Below are 19862 nucleotides of genomic sequence, written 5' to 3'. Positions count from 1 at the left end.
AAATCCGCCCTGGAGACCAGGGACGGTCCTCCCCTTCGAGGCCGCCACTGTGAGCAGAATGCTCATCGGACAGAATTACCATTTTGAATATTAAAAACCCTCTGAGGAGCCAGTAATGGGGACCTACCACTGTGTAGCAGGAAGTGCCCGAGCATTGCAATGAATTGTGATGCAGATGAATTCGCTGGAAGGACTGGTGGCAGTGGCCATGTTAATAATCCCAGGCAGTCACCGCTGAGTGACTATTACGAATACAAGACAACCACTGATTCAGTAGAACCAACTAATTGAGATGCCTAGCTCTGAAAATAAAGCCCGCCAAAGGGACTCCATGTCTTCCCCCCCCACGGTGAGAAATGAGAGAATCTGGATTTCCCGGAAGAGGTCTGCTTAGGGACCGGTCACCCATATAATGGTGGTATCTGTTAAGCTCTTACTCTGTGCCAAGCACTATGGCAATCAGGATACACAGTCCCTGATCCACGTGGGTCCCATAGTCTATGTAGGAGGGAGAAATTAAGAAGCATCATGGTCTAGTTGGATAGAGCATGGGCCTGGGAGTCAGAAGGATCTGGGTTCTAATCCTGGCTTCTCCCATGTGACCTTGGGCAAGTCACTTAGCTTCTCTATGCCTCTGTGACTTCATCTGTAAAATGGGGATTAAGACTGTGAGCCCCATGTGGGACAGAGACTCTGTCCACCGAATTTGAATATTTCTACCCCAGCAGTTGATACAGTGCTTGGAACATAGTAAACACTTAACAGATACCGTTATTATTATTATTTTTTATTATTGTTATTAATAAATGGAATCCCCATTTTATTGAAAAGGAAACCAAGGTACAAAGAATTTAAATGACTTGCCCAAGGTCACGTGGCCGGCAAGAGTCAGAGTTGGAATTAGAACCCAGATCCTCTGACTTTAAACTCATCCTGTGAGCAGGGATCGTGTCTACCAGCTCCACTGTATTGAACTTTCTCAAGTGCTTAGTACAGTGCTCTGCTCACAGCATTCCATAAATACCATTTAAAGATTATCACCCCCTCCTGCACCCCACTGTATACTTACAAATTGAATCTGCTAATCTCTCCTATTATGTCTGCCCCGGGAAGGCAGGGATCGTGTTGCTTGCTTTTGGTGTACACAAGTGCTTAGTAGAGTGCTACATGCAGTGGAAGTGTGTGAAGCAGACACTGCTGACGGTGCAGTTCACCTCTGAGCATGTGTGTGACTGAAAATGATAGCACAGAACCCACAGTCCCCATCTCATCATGCCCACAAAGAGGTCGTCCTTGTTGCATCAACATATTTGATGTTTCCGCTTATGCCTCCTCATCTCTCGTTCTCTTTCCGACCTGAAGGTGCCCGGGAGGCCTTCAGTAAATACCGAGGTTTGATCGAATCCTGCCCCAGCTGCCGACAAGACGCTCACACTTTTGAGCTGGGATTATCCCAATAACGCAGAGCTTGGTGGTGGATACTGCCTCGTTGGTTTCATCCCGGCAGCTGCCGAGTTCAGTGTGCAGCCGCCATCGGCCTGGGAGGACCACCAGAGCAGGCCCGAGTGGGAGGCAGCCATCACGTCCCCAGCTGCCCTGCGCACCTGTGATTGGCCATAATATGTTACATGACATGGACTCAGCACAGAGGGCAGGAGGAACCTTACTTGTGAGCCCCAGAGACCTGTTGGATCAATCAGTCAGTGGTATTTATTGAGTACTTACTGTGTGCATGGCACTGAGCTAAGCGCTCCAGAGAGCACGTGCCGCAAGAGGATCTGGGTAGGATTGAGGGTCGCCACCCGTCCAGCCTTACAAGGGATCAATTGCTTTTGGGTCCTTTTTTTAGTTTTAAGTGCCTATTATGTGCCAAGCACTGTACTCAACACTGGGGAGCCGCAGGATCACAAGGCAGGACACAGTTCCTGTCCCACACGGAGCTCACGGACTAAAGGGGGAAAATCCCCATTTTACAAATGGGAAACCAAGAGGTGAAATGACTTACCCAAAGTCACACAGCAGCTAAGTGGCAGAGCCGAAATTAGAACCCAGGACTTCCGACTCCCAGGCCCAGACTCTTTCCAGTAGGCCACGTTGTGACCAGGTGATGGAATCTAGGGACTAGGAGGAGCACCTGAAGCTCTGGAGCAGGTCTGGGATTCCTCCAGAAAAACACTCTGCAACCGTGTGGAATCTGTGTCCTTTGCCAAATAAAGTGCAAGTTACTTGTCCTTATCTGTGAACTCCAAGAGTGGTGTCCCCTAGTAGTGCCTCAGGACTTTGATCATGTTCTGCGAACACAGCCATCTAATACTCCTTCTGATAGTTGGAGTATTGGTTAAGCAGTAACCATGTGCCAAGCACTATGCTAAGTGCCAGAGTCGATACAAGATCATCAGGTCAAACTCAGTCCCTCTCCCACCTGGGGCTCACAGGCTAAGGAGGAGGGAGAACAGGTACTGAATCCCCATGAAAAACAATATGGCCTAGTGGATAGAGCATGGGCCTGGAAGTCAGAAGGGTCTGGGTTCTAATCCTGCCTCCACCTGCCTGCTGTGTGACTCTGGGCAAGTCTCTTCACTTCTCTGGGCCTCAGTTACCTCATCTGTAAAATGGGGATTGCAGGTGTGAGCCCCATATAGGACAGGGACTGTGTCCAACTCAATTTGCTTATATCTACCCCAGTGCTTAGTAGAGTGCCTGGCACATATTAAGCACCTAACAAATGCCACAATTATAATCGTTATTATTATTATTTTACAGATGAACCAATTGAGGCACAGAGTAGTTGAGTGAATTGTCCAAGGTCACATAGCTGAGCTGGGTTAAGAACTCAGGTTCCCAAACTTCCAGGTCTGGGCTCTTTCTAATAGACATCTGGGAATGGAGGAGGGGGGAACCAAACTGAAAATTCTAGTAGGATTCTGCCTCAGTTTCACAGCAGCCAAAACATCCCTGTGGGCTGGACTCAGGGAATGGACCTGTAATTAGGCCAAATGGTTATCTTGAAATAGCATGGCTGAAAATAAAATTGCAACCCCTAACTTGATGTGGCTATTTTGGGGCAAGAGAAACATCTCAAGTGCTTGACTCTCTCTCAGGCTCACGGGCTCTGTCTTCTCTCCTTCCTCTCCCTGCTTTTCCTTCAGGCGTACTGGAAAAGGATGAATCAAGTCTTACAAGCACTGAATCAGAAACTGGCAGCTCTTAGCCACAGGCAGGAAGGTATTGTCAAAGTCAATGCCTCTGTCTCTGACAAGCTTGTTTCTTTTAAAACAAAACCACCCTCAATTCAGAGAGAAATCCTGAGTGTCTGCAGTGACCCGTACACACTAGCCCAACAGCTAACACATGTGGAATTGGTAAGTAGTCTTTCTGGTGAACAGGGGAATATATTAAGTTGTCTTGAAGCCCACTGAATTATTCTGGGTTTCTGTTTCGCCTTGAGAACTGCTTTCCTCAATGGATAATAATGATCATAATTTTCATATTAGGTGCTTACTATGTGCCAAGCAATGTACTAAGCTCTGAGGGAGATGCAGGTTCATCAGATCAAACATGGCACCTCCCCCACACCATCTGTAATATATTTATTTGTATTTGTGTAAAGGCCTTTCTCCCCCTCTAGACTGTAAGCTCGTGGCAGGCAGGGGATGTGTCTGTTTATTGTTAAATTGTACTCTCCCAAGCACTTAGAGAAGCAGCATGGCCTAGTGGATAGAGCCCGGGCCAGGGAGTCATAAGATCATGGGTTCTAATCCCGGCTTTGCCACTTGTCTCCTGTGATCTTGGGCAAGTCACTTCACTTCTCTGTGCTTCAATCACCTCATCTATAAAATGGGGATTGAGACTGTGAGCCCCGCATGGGACAGGGACTGTGTGTCCAACATGATTTGCTCATATTCCCCCCAGCATTTAGTACAGTGCCTAGTACATAGTAAGTGCTTAACACATACCATAATGATTATTAACTAAAATGCTTGGCACAGAGTAAGCGCTCAATAAATACGATTGAATGGATGAATGAAGGGAGGGAGGGAGGCTAGATATTGAAGGCTAGAAATGGATGACCAGAATGGTGAAGGGAATTTGTCTAAGGTCCTATAGGAGGAAATTAGACATGATCCCAGCCCCTACTGATTTTGATTGTATGTACTGGTCTGCGTTATGTTTTACTGTTTGATACTTTCTGATGTGTCTGCCTCCGGTCTCTTGTCTCCACTTACATTGGGAGCCTCCAATGTAACTTTATGGGAAAGCGAAGCAGGGTGGCCTAGTGGATACAACATGGTCCTGGGAGTCAACAGAGCTTGGGTTCTAATTCTGCCTTCACTTTTTTTTTAATGCTATTTGTTAAGAGCAAAATGGGGATTAAGACAGGGAGCCCCGTGGGGGACAGGGATGTTGTCCAACCCGATTAGCTTGCATGTTCTCTAGTGCTTAGTAGTACCTGGCAAATAGTAAGCTCTTACCAAATAGCATTAAAAAAAAAAGTGAAGGCAGGATTAGAACCCAAGCTCTGTTGACTCCCAGGCCCATGCTGTATCCACTAGGCCACCCTGCTTCGCTTTCCCATAAAGTTATTTTGGGAAAAAAGTTAGTTGATTTTTGCTTCTGCTAAATCATATTAGCAGACATATTAATGTCTGCCTTTCATATTAATGTCCATATCCCCCTCTAGACTATAAGGACAGGGTTTGTGTCTGCTAATTCTGTGGTATTGTAGTCTCCTGAGTGCTTAGTACAGTGCTCTGCACATAGTAAACACTCAATACCATTGGTCAATTGATCGATTTGCTTCCTTTCCCGGGCGTCATGAGTAGAAGGAAAAGAAGGGCCTGATAGTGGTGACCAGGCCTCGCTGAGCGTTGGCAAGTCTCTTGTCGTGGTTACAGCTCCACGATACCTCAGAAAGTTCCACAGAGCCGGCTCACTTTTCTTCTCCTATTCACCAAAGCCATTCACACCATATAACTGAAGCGCAAAGTGGTGGAAAAAAAAAATCTAGGAATAAGAGAGAAGTCAAGAGGAGTATTTATTCAGCAATTACTATATTCCAAGCACTGCAGTAAGCCTGGGGTAGATACAGGATAATTAGGTCAGACATAGGCTACATAGCAATAATTGTGGTAGCTGTTAAGCACTTACTATATGCCAAGCACTGTTCTAAGCACTAGGGTAGATAGGAGGTAATCAGGTTGGATGCAGTCCCTGTTCCATGTATTGCTCATAGTCTAAGGTGAAGGGAGAAAGGTATTTGTTCTCTCCCAAGCACTTAGTACAGTGCCCTGCAAGTGTAGATTCTCAGTAAGTACCTCTGATTGATTGATTGAATTCCCATTTTACAGTAAGAAAACTGAGATGAGAGAAGTTAAGGAACATGTCCATGGTCACACAGCAGGCAAGTGGCAGAGCTGGGATTAGAACCCCGGTTCTCTGATTCCCAGGTCTGTGCTCTTTCCCTTGGGCCACCGGGCTTCTCCTCTTTAATTTCACTCATTGGTAATGATAATAATAATTGTAGTATTTCTTAAGTGTTTACTGTGTGCCATGCACTGTACTAAGCACTGGGGTGGATACAAGCAAATCGGATTAGACACAGTCCCTGTCCCACATGGGGCTCACAGTTTTAACCCCCATTTTACAGATGAGGGAACTAAGGTCCAGAGAATTGAAGTGACTTCCTCGAGGCCACACAACAGACAAGTGGTGTAGCGGGATTAGAACCCATGAACTTCTGACTCCTAGGCTTGTGCTCTATCCACTATGCCATGCTTCTCCACATGTCATCTTCTCCCTCTTTGTTGCAGCAAAACCTTTAACCTGGCAGGGAGAGAAAGAAGTAGGCATGGGTGGAGAATGACTTTTATCTAGCTGCTTTTTCATATCCAGGAAACCTGAGGGTTACCTGTTATGCCGAAAGCAGAGGAAAGTGGGCTAGAGAAAGGGGCCTGGGCCTAGGAGCCGGAGGACCTGATTTCCAATCCTGGTTCTGTCAATTCTCTGCTGTGAGATCTTGGGCAAGTCACAGCTTCTCTGGGCCTCAGTTTCTTCATCTGAAAAATGAAGATTCAATGCCTGTTCTCTATCTTACTTAGACTGTGAGCCCTATGTGGGTCAGGGACTGTGTCCGACCTAATGACCTTGTATCTACCCGATGCTTAGAACAGTGCTTGACACATAGTAAGCACTTAACAAATACCATAAAGAGAAATGATAAGAGCAGGTGGGTCAGTTTTACAGAGCCAGTCAGCTAACAAACACGGTGGTCATGTCTCTCTCTCCCTCTTTTTTATAATCAGGAGAGGCTGGGTCACATTGGGCCGGAAGAATTTGTGCAAGCTTTTGGGCGTAAAGACCCTCTCGACAGCACCAAGGTAGGAGAGGGAAGCCCCCTCGGAAAGCAACTCTTGGTGATTTTGGGGGGAGAAGGGACTAATTCTGGATGATAAATATATTTCTTTTATGATATTTGTTAAAGTGCTTATTACGTGCCAAGCACTGTTCTAAGATTTGGGGTAGATACAAATTAATCAGGTTGAACACAGTCCCTGTCCCACATGAGGCTTACAGTCTAAGTAGGAGGGAGAACAAAATTGAATCCCTATTTTGCAGTTGAGGAAACTGAGACACAAGGAAGTTAAATGACTTGTTCAAGGTAACACAGCAGGCAAAGGATAGAGCTGAGATTAGAACCCGGGTCCTCTGTCTCCCAGGCCTTTGCTTTATCTGCTAGACCATGCTGCTGCTTGATGGAAATTCTTGGGGTTCTCTAGTAGCAGACCAAAGCAGCTGCTTAGGGCTTTGGAGTAGAATAGAATGGATTCTTCCTCTGCCTTCATCACAATTTATATTTTTTCCCTGCTGACAGCCTGAACACGAGCTAGGGGGTAAGAGAGATTTGTTGAAAAGAGAACACTAATAATACTCAGACTACAGCTGCCTGCCACTGACTTGATTTGATTTTGAGTAACACCCAGGGACATGATAGGAAATGTGCAGATGTGAGAATAAGCAATATTGATCCTAATTTAGTTACCTCAGTAATGAATAAGACAAGGACACAGAGGATAAAACAAGAACAGAGAGGGAGGTTCTGAGGCCACAAGCAGAGATGCATGTGAAGTGGGGGGAGGGGGGGACACATGCAAGATAAAATTGAATTGAATAAAGCCTCGGTATTGGGGATTCTGAGGAGAAATAAGGAGGGCTCAGATAGAGATGGAAAATCCAGCAGAACTTCTCGTTCTGTAGCTGAGAGAGAAGGCCCACCAGATTTGGCAATATCCCAGCACAAAACATCTTCACTGTCTCTAGCAAAATGTTATGCAGAATGATTCGGCCCAGGAGGTCTAGTTCAAAGGTCCCTAATCATTAATAAATATGATATTTGTTATTGGCATGGGGGAGAGCTCCGTCTCTGCCCAGCTTGCTCTAGGGCCTGATCCCTTTCACCCTCCTCCACCGATGGTGTCCTTCTTTTTGGCAAGGACTCATCTCTCTGTCCTTCCTAGCTTGAAGAAACAGCAAGTGAAAAATGTCTCTCTGTCTCTCACTCTGTCTCTGTCTCTCCCTTTCTCTCTCTCTTTCCCCTATCCATAATCTGTTTTAATATTGGCCTCCTCCTGTAGACTATAAATACTTATGGTCAGGGATTGCGTTTTCCAACTGTGTTAATAATAATAACAATAAGAATAATAATAGTAATTATTATTATGGTACCTGTTAAGAACTTACAATGTACCAAGCACTGTTCCAAGCACTGGAGTAGATGCAAGTTAATCCTCTAGATTGTGAACTCATTACGTAGAATGCGTCTGCTGTTATATTGTACTCTCCCAAACACTTAGTACAGTGTTTTGCACAGAGTAAAAGCTCAATAAATACAGTTGAATGAATGAATGAATGAATAGGGCTCACAGTCTTAAATCCCATTTTACAAGTGAGATAACAGAGGCCCAGAGAAGTGAACTGACTCACCCAGGGCCACACAGCGGATACGTGGCAGAGCTGGGATTAGAACCCAGGTCCTTGTGACTCCCAGCCCGTACTCTGTCCACTTAGCCATGCTGCCTCTCAACAGCCATGCTGTATTGCATTTTCCCCAAACATTGAGTACAGTGTTTGGGACTTACTAAGTGCTTAACAAGTACCACAATTATTATTAGTACAGTGCTCTGCACACAGTAAGCACTCAATAAATACCATTTGATTGGGTCCCAAATACAGTCTGATGCTACCAGGGTAGCACCTGCAGGAGCAAATCCACAAGGTGGCAGCAGAGATCAATCAATCAATCAATCATATTTATTGAGCGCTTACTGTGTGCAGAGCACTGTACTAAGCGCTTGGGAAGTACAAGTTGGCAACATATAGAGACAGTCCCTACCCAACAGTGGGCTCACAGTCTAAAAGGGGGAAACAGAGAACAAAACCAAGCATACTAACAAAACAAAATAAATAGAATAGATATGTACAAGTAAAATAAATAAATAAATAGAGTAATAAATATGTACAACACATATACATATATACAGGTATATATACATATATATATATATATATATATATATATATATATATATATATACATATATACAGAGATCCCAGCCAGAGAGGCTTTCTCACAACCCTGGCTCCAGTCAATCAATCAGTGGTATTGGTTGAGCACTTACTGAATGCAGAGCACTGTATTAAGTGCTCTGAAGAGCATAGTAGAGTTGGAAGACATGATCCCTGCCCTCAAAGAGCTAGCACTCTAGAGGTACTCTTTTTACCCTCTTGCTTCCCCTACCTGTAATTTATTTTAGCGCCTGTCTCCAGCCAATAAACCTTGAGGGCAGGGATCATGTCGACTAACTGTTGTATGCCAAGTGCTCAGTACAATGTTTTGAACACATTAGTACAGTGCCAGGCACATAGTAAGCGCTTAACAAATAAATTATCAATATATACTATTGATTGTAAATTCCAGGAAGAATGGAGGAGGCTGATTTATTTAAATTAGGATTAGAAAAAATTCTGCCTGGACCATTAAAATGCCCTGGCCACTACTTTTTATTTTTATTTTGGGATGGCATTTGTTAAGCGCTTACTCTGTGCCAGGCACTGTACTAAGCTCTGGGGTGATACAAGCTAATCAGGATGGACACAGTTGATCAAGTGTTGTGAGAAGCAGCGTGGCTCAGTGGAAAGAGCCCGGGCTTTGGAGTCAGAGGTCATGAGTTCAAATCCCGGCTCCGTCAATTGTCAGCTGTGTGACTTTGGGCAAGTCACTTCACTTTTCTGGGCCTCAGTTACCTCATCTGTAAAATGAGGATTAAGACTGTGATCCCCCCATGGGACAATCTGATCACCTTGTAATTTCCCCAGCGCTTCATGCAGTGCTTTGCACATAGTAAGCGCTTAATAAATGCCATCATTATTATCAATCCAAATTTTACAAATGAGTTAACTGAGATGCAGAGATATTAAGTGACTTGCCCAAGGTCACCCAGCAGACAAGTGCTTTATCCACTAGGCCATGCCACTCCTCTAGTTGTCATGGTTTCCTGCCAAAACCCAAGGCCTAGAAGTTGGATGGTTTCTGTAGGCCTGGTGGATTCTTCTTTTGATTTCCAAAGCTCTACCCACGCAACTCCAACCAAAATATTGAATGCAATGGTCCAGAAATACCTCCCACTGAAATGAACTCTTTTTCTCTGACAGGCAAGAGAGAGAATATGATTCTTTTCTAGGTTTACCACTGCCCTCTCAAGGTGATTTTAAAATATGAAGTTGAAGGAAGCTCTGGAAACCTCTTCAAAGCTCTTCTGGAATCACATCAACTTCAGGAGCCTTTCCATGTCCAATGTGATTATCTTGTATCTACCCCTTTAAAAAGTGCCTGTCACGTAGTAAGCAGTTAGCAAATGCCACAATTATTATTATAATAATATTATTAATACTTCTGGAGATCTTGGCAGCCACTTAACTTGTAGAGGCTTAATTCAGCAAAACAGTCTTCCTGTGAGCCTGGCTCTAATTGCTGTGTGCTAAAACAAGTGGAAAGCACCCGAGGCTGGCTTAAAATCCCAGCTCCACCACTAGCCTGCTGTGTGGCATTGGGCAAGTCACTTAACCTCTTGTATCTCTGTTTCCACATCTGCAAAAATGGGGATAAGATTTCTTATCTCCCCTTTCTTTGATTTTGAACTCCACACAGGGTTAGGGACCATCTGAGCTGATTATCATGACTCTACTCCAGCACAGTGCTGAGCCCAGAATAAGTGCTTTAATTCTGTTGTATCATATTCTCCCAAGCTCTTAATACAGCACTCTTCACATAGTAAGCACTCAATAGCATTGCTTGATTTATAATATTTTTAGTAGCAGCCGGCGTCGTCGTAGTAATAATAACAGAACCGGGAACAACTCAGTGTGATTCTTTGTGGTTTAATTTTTCCCCAGTCCTGTTTCAGCAAACAGAACAAGACTGGAAACCTGGAAGCCTATGTGAAGTGGTTTAACAGACTCTGTTACCTCGTAGCAACGGAAATCTGCATGGTAAGTGAAAAGCCCAGGGGTCAACAGACTGACGTGATCCACCTATAACCGGGAGAAACCATTCACTTGACCTTAACCGTTTCAAGGTCATAGGCGATGCCTTGAGCCATGCAAAAAGGTGACATTCACCTCTATTGGAAGGCCGGAGAGCATTCTGGGCCTGGGAATCAGAAGGACCTGGGTGTTAATCCTGGCTCCGCTACTCATCTGCTGTGTGACCTTAGGCAAGTCACTTCACTTCTCTGTGCCTCAGTTCCCTCATCTGTTAAATAGGATTAAGACTGTGAGCCTTCTGTGGGACAAGCCCGTGCTCTTTCCACTAGGCCATGCTGCTTCTAGAATCTCTAGAATCTGCCCTTTCCTCGCCACCCAAATTGTTACCATGCTGATCTTTACTATTGCATCAGCTTCTTCTCTTTCTCTCTGCTTCAAGTCACTCTCCTCTCTGGGCCTTACTTTACTCTGTTGCCCGGATCATTTTCTTTAAAAAAAAAAAAAAATTCAGCCCATGTGTCCCCGCTTCTCAAAAACCTCTAATAGTTGCCCATCCACTTCTGTATCGAACAGAAACTCCTTACCAACAGCCTTAAAGCACTCAGTCAGCTCTCTGCTCCTACCTTACCTTCCTGGTCTCCTACTAGAGCCCAGCCTACACGCTCCATTCCTTTAGTGCCTAGCTGCTCTCAGGATCTCAGTGTTATCTATCTCGCCACCAATTCCTCGCCCACATCTTCCTTCTGACCTGGACTCCTTCCCCCTTCATATCCAATAGACCACCACTCTCCCTAACTTCAAAACCATCTTAGTCACATCTCCTCCAAGAAGCCTTCCCTAAGTCCTCATTTCCCCTCTCTGCCCTCCTCTCTTGTGTCACCTATGCCCCTGGAGCCCTTTAAGCACTCATTACTCAGCCCACCCCCAGCACTTATGTCCATTTCCTAAAACTATGCTATTTCCCCCATTTCTAATTTATTTTGCTGTCTTTCTCCCCCACAAGACTGTAAGCTCCTTGTAGGCAGGAATCCTATCTACCAACTCTGTTGTATCAAACTCTCTCAACAGCATAGTGCAGTGCTTTGCACACAGTAAGCGCTCAATAAATGCCACTGATTGATGGCTTGATTAATCCTCATGGCCCGGCCTGGTTCTTCCTCCCCTCCAGCCTGCCAAAAAGAAGCAGAGAGCCCAGGTGGTGGAGTTCTTCATCGATGTGGCCCGTGAGTGCTTCAACATCGGCAACTTCAACTCGCTCATGGCTATCATCTGTGAGTACCTTCTTCCACGCAGACGTTGCCCTCAGTGGTCCCCCCGAAGACCCCGTCCCCGTCTGACTGACTGACTACTCTGTCTCCCCTTCCCGCTGCTCTCCTCTCCCCTCCACCAGCTGGCATGAACATGGCCCCTGTCTCCAGGCTGAAGAAGACTTGGTCCAAAGTGAAGACCGCCAAGTTTTTCATTCTTGAGGTAAATAATGGTCTGGACAGGACCCTGGGGACCCATGTCTGAATGTGCCTGTGTGTGGGCGTGTGTTTGGTGTAGGTGTGTTTGTTTGGGGAGGATTGGAGGAATGCTTGTATGTGGGTGAGTGTGTGTGTGATCGAGAGGGGGTGCCTGTGTACATGTGTCTGTGTACTGGGAATGTCTATGTCTATGCGTGTGTGTGTTTGTGGGGGTGTTTATGTGTTTGTTTATATGTGAGGGGGTGAGGTCTGTGTTTTTGTGGGAAGACTGTGTGTTTGTTGGGGGGTATCTCTGTCTATGCGTGTGTGTGTTGGTGTGTGGTGAGGTATAGGTGGGTGCGTGGGTTTGGGGGAGGTGTTTATGTGTGGGTGAGGTCTGTGTGTTTGTGGGGATGTCTGTGTGTTTGGGTATTTGTGGGGGGGGAGGAGTCTATGCATATGTGTGTTCTTGTTTAGGTGAGGTATAGGTGTGCGGATGTGTTTGTGGGGAGGTGTTTGTGTATATGTGTGGGTGAGGTAGGTGTGTGTATGGTGGGGTCGGAGGGGAGTGTCTGGTTTTAAGAAACTTTTCTTTCTTCTCTTGCACATCTGCAAGAAGGCTTTGGGCAGGTAACGGGAGGACTAAATAAGGTGATTTTCTTGTCTCTGTTCTAGCATCAGATGGACCCCACTGGCAACTTCTACAACTACCGCACGGCACTGAAAGGGGCGGCCCACCGGTCCCTCACAGCCCACAGCAACAGGGAGAAGGTCAGCTCGGGGTGTTGTTGTATATGGCGGGTGGGAGGAGGGGTAGGAAGGACCAAGCTGATTGAGCATGTTCTGCACCCTGGAATCCAGAAATATTGCAAAGAATGTAATTATTATTATTATCATCATGGTATTTATTAAGCACTTACTATGTGTCAAGCACTGTACAAAGCATTAGGGTAGATACACTTTATTTTAGTTGGACACAGCCCCTGTCCCCCATAGGAGTCACAGTCTAAGTAGGAGACAGTAGGAGTGAATCCCCATTTTGCAAGTGAGGAAACTGAGGCATAGAGAAGTTAAATGGCTTGCCCAAGGTCATACAGCAGACATGTAGTGGAGCCGGAATTAGAACCCAGGTCCTTCTGACTCTCAGGCCCATACTCTATCCACTCTCAAGTCTTCTAGGCAGCTCCTTTGGGAAAAGAAAGACGCAAGAAGTCAGCCACCTTGTTCACGGTTACAGTCTTGATTTTGAACATCTTCCACCAACCTTTTATGAGCAGTGTGTCTCATTCTATCCCTACCGAAGTCCTGAGTGTCTGGCTTTGTTGGAACATTTGGCACTTGCTCAGGAATGATTTTAATTTTATAATCAATCATATTGATTTAAAATATAATTTTAAAATCAATCATATTTATTGGGTGCTTCCTGTGTGCAGAACGCTGTACTAAGTGCCTGGGAAAGCACAAGGCGGAGGTTAGTAGACAGGATCCCCGCCCACAAGGAAATTAGAGTCTACAGGGAGAGAAACATTAAGATAGATTAGGGATTGGGGAAATAGTAAAGTAGACGAAGACAGTGGTGTGAATTGGTTTGATTTTTATGACTTTGGAAAGTTCTGTAGGAGACAGTTGACTGGAGTGTCTGTTGGAAGGGTGGGTGATTAGGAGGAAAACTGAAAGGAGAGTAAAATCTGAGCTTCTGGCTCCAATCCATGACTTAGATAAAAGCCTGGAATGACGGTATTGCTCTGTCTGGTTGTTTCCTGTCTTTCCCTTCTGGCTTTATACTGGATAAGACAAGCCCTTCTTGTGAGTCTGTCTATCTGGGAGACTAGATAGATTCTTTCCTTGAAGATTTAAAAAGTAAACACATATTCTTCAAATATCTGAGTCAGGTGCTCATTGAACCTTCAGTTTTCCAGTTCTCTGGAATATGTTTCAGAGGTTGAGAAGCAGAATTCATTCATTCATTTATTCAATCGTATTTATTGAGCGCTTACTGTGTGCAGAGCACTGTACTAAGCGCTTGGGAAGTACAAGTTGGCAACATATAGAGACGGTCCCAACCCAACAGTGGGCTCACAGTCTAGAAGGGGGAGACAGAGAACAAAACAAAACATATTAACAAAATAAAATAAGTAGAATAAATATGTACAAGTAAAATAAATAGAGTAAAATACGTACAAACATATATACATATATACAGGTGCTGTGGGGAAGGGAAGGAGGTAAGGTGGGGGGATGGAGAGAGGGAGGAGAGGGAGAGGAAGGAGGGGGCTCAGTCTGAGAAGGCCTCTTGGAGGAGGTGAGCTCTCAGTAGGGCCAGAATGGGCCAGTGGATAGAGCAGGGGCGTCAGGAGACCCGGTTTCTAATCCTGGCTCTGCCACTTGCCAAGGGGATGACAATCTGCCCACCAGGCTCCTGGAACCTGTGGAATTTCCAGGGCCCTAAAAAAATCCATGTTTCCATGGCTTAATGAAAACCACACAGGGCTGGAATCAGTCAATCAATAGTATTTATTTTGCACTTATTGTATGCAGAGCATTGCACTAAGTGCTTGGGAGCAGATAATGCAATAGAGTTAGTAGCCATGATCCCTGGAGACCCATGTTCTAATCCCAGCTCCACCACTTGCCTCTTGGGTGACCTTGGACAAGTCACCTAACCTCTCTGTACAATGGGTATCACATCCATGTTCTCCCTCCCTCTTCGACTGTGGGACTCATGCGGGACAGAGATTGAATCCAATCTGCATATATTGTATCTATCCTAGCGGCTAATACAGAGTTTGGCATATAGTAAAGTCCTAAGAGAGACTAATGTTTTATTTTTGTCATCACCATTATTATTCCATAGATTCATCCAAATAGCTGGTCAGGCAATAGACTTGGTTATCCTAAATCCTATAGCCCTGAAGCCGTATTCATTGGTCAGTTGTTACTGGTGCTGAGTGAAAGAGCCTCTTGGGAAGATCTGGCTTTTTTCCCTAGTGTTTCGTAGTTCCTAAAGAGCATTCCAGGTTCATCCCCATTCATAAGTGTCAGCTGACTATTGACAAACAGACTGTACCACTAATTCTAATTAATGGGTTCTAATTCTGGCTCTGCCACTTGTGTGCTGGGCCACTTTGGGCAAAATCATTTCACTTCTGTGGCTGTTGGTTTCCTCATCTGTAAAATGGGAGTTCAAATCCTGTCGCCCCTCCCCCTTAGGCTGTGAGGCCAGCATGGGACAGGGACTGTGTCTGCCCTGATTATCTTATATTCACTCATCCAGTTGTATTTATTGAGCGCTTACTGTGTGCAGAGCACTGTACTAAGCGCTTGGGAAGTACAAGTTGGCAACATATAGAGACGGTCCTTACCCAACAGTGGGCTCACAGTCTAGAAATCCCCCCCCAGTGCTTAGTACACATAGGAGGCACTTGACAAATACCATAAAAGTAGTATTAATGCTAATATTATTACTTATGAATGTTAGGCTGGGGTAACATTTTACTAGAAATGGAGGTTCCTTTGTTATTCAGGAAGCATGATATCTCCGTTTACACCGAGGAAACCCTAACCCCCCAAAATAACAATGATATCATTCCCTTTGCAGATTGTCATCCCCTTCTTCAGCCTGCTGATCAAAGACATTTACTTTCTGAACGAAGGTTGTGCTAATCGCCTCCCCAATGGACATGTCAACTTTGAAGTAAGATTTGAAACCACTGTATCTCCCCGTGGCCCCAGTGCTGTGATTGCCACCATTTTCCCTCTATCTCATTGCATCCCTACCAGGACCAAAAAACAGGAAAGGTTGATTTCACTTGACCTCCTAAAGGTCAGGCTAAGCTCAGAGAGTGGAAAGAGTGCAGGCTTGGGAGTCAGAAAGACATAGGTCCTAATCCTGGCTCTGCCACTTGCCTGCTATGCAATACCCAAGAAGGCTGGAGAAAGCCCCAGAACTAGTCTCAGAAGTGAGAGAGCTTAAAAAATTTAAGCTCTCTCACTTTAAGCCACTAGTAATTCAGTGTTTGCAACCCCTTGTGGTCCAACCTGATTAGATTGTATCTACCCCACTACTTAGTACAGTGCCTGAGACATAGTAAGTACTTAACAAATACCATAAGAAAAAAGAATATGTACTTTTGATTGAAATGGGGATTAAATACCTGTCCTCCCTTCTTCTTAGAGTACGAGCCCCATGTGGAACAGGGACAATGTCTGACCTGATTATCTTGTCTCTAAACCAGTGCTTAGTGCAGTGCTTGGCTCATTAAGCGCTTTACAAGTACCACAGTTATTCTCAGCATTATTACTATTAGCATTATTGCTTGCTTTGTCACCATGGTCTAGTCACTTCCCTTTTCTGGCCCTCAGTTTCCTCATCTGTAAAATGAAGATTAAATCCCCATTCTTCCTTCCCCTTATACTGTGAGCCCGGTGTAAGGCAGGGACTGGGTCTTCACTGTTTATGTTGTATCTACCCCGGGCACATAGTAAGCACCTAACAAATAGCAGTATTATGATTTCTCCCTGGGATTACATAATAAATTTCTACCCTTCCATTTATTCCCTGGGTACCTTCTTCTCCTGCCCCTCCTGTAATCTCAAACCAGCAGTTTCTGCAGTGTGATCTGAGCACTCCTTGTTTTGCTCCCTAACGATCAGCTTTTGTGACTTCTCACAGAAATTTCTGGAGCTGGCCAAGCAGGTTGGAGAATTTATAACGTGGAAGCAGGTCGAATGTCCATTTGAACAGGATCACAACATCATTCACTACTTACACACTGCTCCCATCTTTACTGAGGATGGTAAGGAACTCCTATCCTGTTTTGTGGTTATTCAGAGCACATGTCACCCAAATGCAGAGAAGAATGTGAGCCTCGTATAGAGCAGGGACTCCGTCTGGCCTTATAGCCTTGTGTCTCCCCCCATGCTTAGCATAACGTGAGGGCCGAATAAATGCCATAATTGAAATCTGTAAAATGGGCATAAAATGCCTGCTCTCCTTATGGAATAATTAATAATAGTAATAATAATAATAGTGGTATTTGTTAAGCACTTATTCCTGTTAATGTCCCCCTCTAAACTGTAAGCTCATTGTGGGCAGGGAATTTGACTGTTTATTGTTCTGTTGTCTTCTCCCAAGTGCTTAGCATAGTGCTCTGCAGGTAAGCGCTCAGTAAATACGATTATCAGATTGACTGACTGACTGATCCCATACCCAGTCCCAACCCGCTCCATTCCCCTGCCGAAGTCCAGTGGAGGCTTGGCTCTTTCATCGGACTCAGGACCCATCCTTCATTCATTCAATCATATTTATTGAATTTATTGAATGAATCATCAATCGTATTTATTGAGCGCTTACTATGTGCAGAGCACTGTACTAAGCGCTTGGAAAGTACAAGTTGGCAACATATAGAGACAGTCCCTACCCAACAGTGGGCTCACAGTCTAAAAGAATGAATGAATGAATGAATGAATGAAAGAATGAATCCAAGGTAATTGCACCTGACAGCGATGCCTCCCTTGGAGGCAGAGAAAGCACAGTGGAGCAAGGAAAATGGACTACCAAGGACTTCCTAGCAGCCCTAATTAAAGTGATTAAAGCAAGGTGGACAGATTGGGTCACTGCGTGTAGTAGCTGCAGATAACTCAACAGGGCCTTTGTCCGGCAACAGAGGGAGGTAGGGAGGGAGGAAAGAAGAGGAACTCAACTTTACTGGCCCTAATTGTGACCATTCCTCTCCCCTGGTTATGGGGAATATTCCTGTGGGCTTTGAGCGGCAGAAGGACCTTTGATCTGTCTGCCCATTGAAGCTTCAAGCCAGAGAAGACCGGCCTTTGAGGCAGATAAGAACAAGCCACTTCTCAGTGATAATAACAATAATAATAATCATTATGGTCTTTATTAAGCACTTACTATGTGTCAGACACTGTTCTAAGCACCGGAGTGGATACAAGCAAATTGGGTTAGATATAGTCCTTGTCCCACATGGGGCTCACAGTCTCAATCCCCAGGTAACTGAGGCACAAAGAAGTGAAGTGACTTGCCCAAGGTCTCACAGCAGACAAGTGGCAGAGCTGGAATTGTAACCTATGACCTTCTGACTCCCAGGCCTGTACTCTCCACCACACCATTACACCTTGACCAGCCCTTTAAATCATATCCATCCTGATTTCTTCCCAGGGCTGGTCCATGAAGGCTCATTCATGAAGGAGACCAGAATATATCAGTGCAGAAGCTCTGATGGATGATGTTTTAGATGGTATCTACTGCTGGGAAAAAGGACTGGCCTGGGAGTCGGAGCACCTGGGTTCTAATCGTGGTTTTTCCACATGTCTGCTGTGTGACCTTGGGCAAGTCATTTCACTTCTCTGGGCCTCAATCTGTGAAATGGGGATTCAATACCTGTTCTCCCTCTTACTTAGACTGTGAGACCCATATGGGACTTGATCATCTTATACCTTCCACAGCACTTAGTACAGTGATTGGCACATAGTAAGTGCTTTACAGTTATTGTCATTATTATTATGATAAGACTGTTGCACTAGCCACCTTCTAAAATGTTCATCTTCATTCACTCTAATACTGTGTCTATGCCACCTTACCCATCGATCGATCAGTGGTATTTACTAAGCACTTACTGTGTGAAGAGCATTATACTAAGCACTTGGGAGAGTACATTAGGGTTCATAGGCATGATCCCTACCCTCAGGAAGCTATGCTTGTCAACTACTTTGTTCACAGATCTGTCTCTTAATGCAAAAAAATTGCCAGTAGGCCAACACTTGTAAGATGAGCATTTTGATCAAATGTTTAGTCCAGTGCTCGTTGCACAAAATAAGCACTGAATCAATACCGCAAAAGTCCAGTTTTTATAGATTTTTGTCCTGTGAATTCTACATTTTGATACCTTTGGTATTGTATTTTTCTGTATGAAGTCATTGGGACAGTACAGGACAGATAAAATTAAGATATTTTAATGAAGGGAGGAAAGAAGGAATAATAAAATGGTGGTCCAAAGTGGCCTTATTTTGAAAGAGGATAATTGATAACTGGTGGTGAATCTTTGTTCTTTACAGGTCTTTATCTGGCTTCTTATGAAAGTGAAAGCCCAGAGAATCAACTAGAAAAGGAGAGGTGGAAATCTTTAAGGTAACAAACAACTAATCTACTAACTGGTTCAGGAATTGTTGTGCCATTGGAGACACTATACTAGAGTCTTCTCAGCTCTCTCCTTTGGTTCTTTAGTATCCTAATAATGGGAATCAGAAATCAGCCGATTATCTTGCAAAAAGACTTCTCAGTAGAACCCCTTTGTAACTCGAATAAAGTTCTTAATTATTACGTGAGTGTACAACTAGCCTTACTAGAACTAAAGCACTGAACGTATAGGTTGTAGGCTCCTGATGGGCAGGGATTGCATCTACCAACTCTGTTGTATTGTACTCTCCCAAGCGCTTAGTGCAGTGCTGTACACATAGTAAATGATCAATAAAGGAGCAGTGTAGCCTAGTGGAAAAAGCCCGACCCTGGGAGACAGAGTCCCTGGTCCTTATCGCAGCTCTGCCACTAGTTTGCTGTGTGATCTTGGAGAAGTCACTTAACTTCTCTGTGCCTCAGTTACATTATCTGTAAAGTGGGGATTAAGAGTGTGAGCCCCGTGGGACATGAGCTGTGTCCAACTTGATTATCTTGTATCTACCCAAGGACTCAGTACAGTCCCTGGCAGATAGTAGGTGCTTAGAACAGTGCTTGACACGTAGTAAGCATAAAACAAATACCGTTTTTTTAAAAAAGCAGGAATTGGTCAAAAACCAATAGAGTGGCCCTAATGGGTTATTTCCTTTTTTTTTTTCCCCTCCCCAATCTTTGCCATGATCATGCTT

General features: G+C 44.6%; 1 protein-coding gene across 1 annotated transcript in view; it reads left to right on the top strand.

The window, feature by feature from the left end:
• RASGEF1C (RasGEF domain family member 1C) overlaps window positions 1-19862 on the top strand; it is a 72053-nt gene that overhangs the window by 50106 nt on the left and 2085 nt on the right. Inside the window, exons 5-13 of the mRNA XM_038771569.1 lie at window positions 3150-3362; window positions 6303-6377; window positions 10450-10545; window positions 11708-11810; window positions 11930-12009; window positions 12660-12755; window positions 15583-15678; window positions 16657-16780; window positions 19056-19128. Of these exons, the coding sequence (XP_038627497.1) occupies window positions 3150-3362; window positions 6303-6377; window positions 10450-10545; window positions 11708-11810; window positions 11930-12009; window positions 12660-12755; window positions 15583-15678; window positions 16657-16780; window positions 19056-19128 (956 nt within the window). The remainder of the gene's footprint in view (window positions 1-3149; window positions 3363-6302; window positions 6378-10449; window positions 10546-11707; window positions 11811-11929; window positions 12010-12659; window positions 12756-15582; window positions 15679-16656; window positions 16781-19055; window positions 19129-19862) is intronic.

This window comes from Tachyglossus aculeatus, chromosome X2 (genome assembly GCF_015852505.1).
Source record: "Tachyglossus aculeatus isolate mTacAcu1 chromosome X2, mTacAcu1.pri, whole genome shotgun sequence".
NCBI classification, from domain to species: domain Eukaryota; kingdom Metazoa; phylum Chordata; class Mammalia; order Monotremata; family Tachyglossidae; genus Tachyglossus; species Tachyglossus aculeatus.
This window is presented reverse-complemented; position numbering and strand designations above follow the sequence as displayed.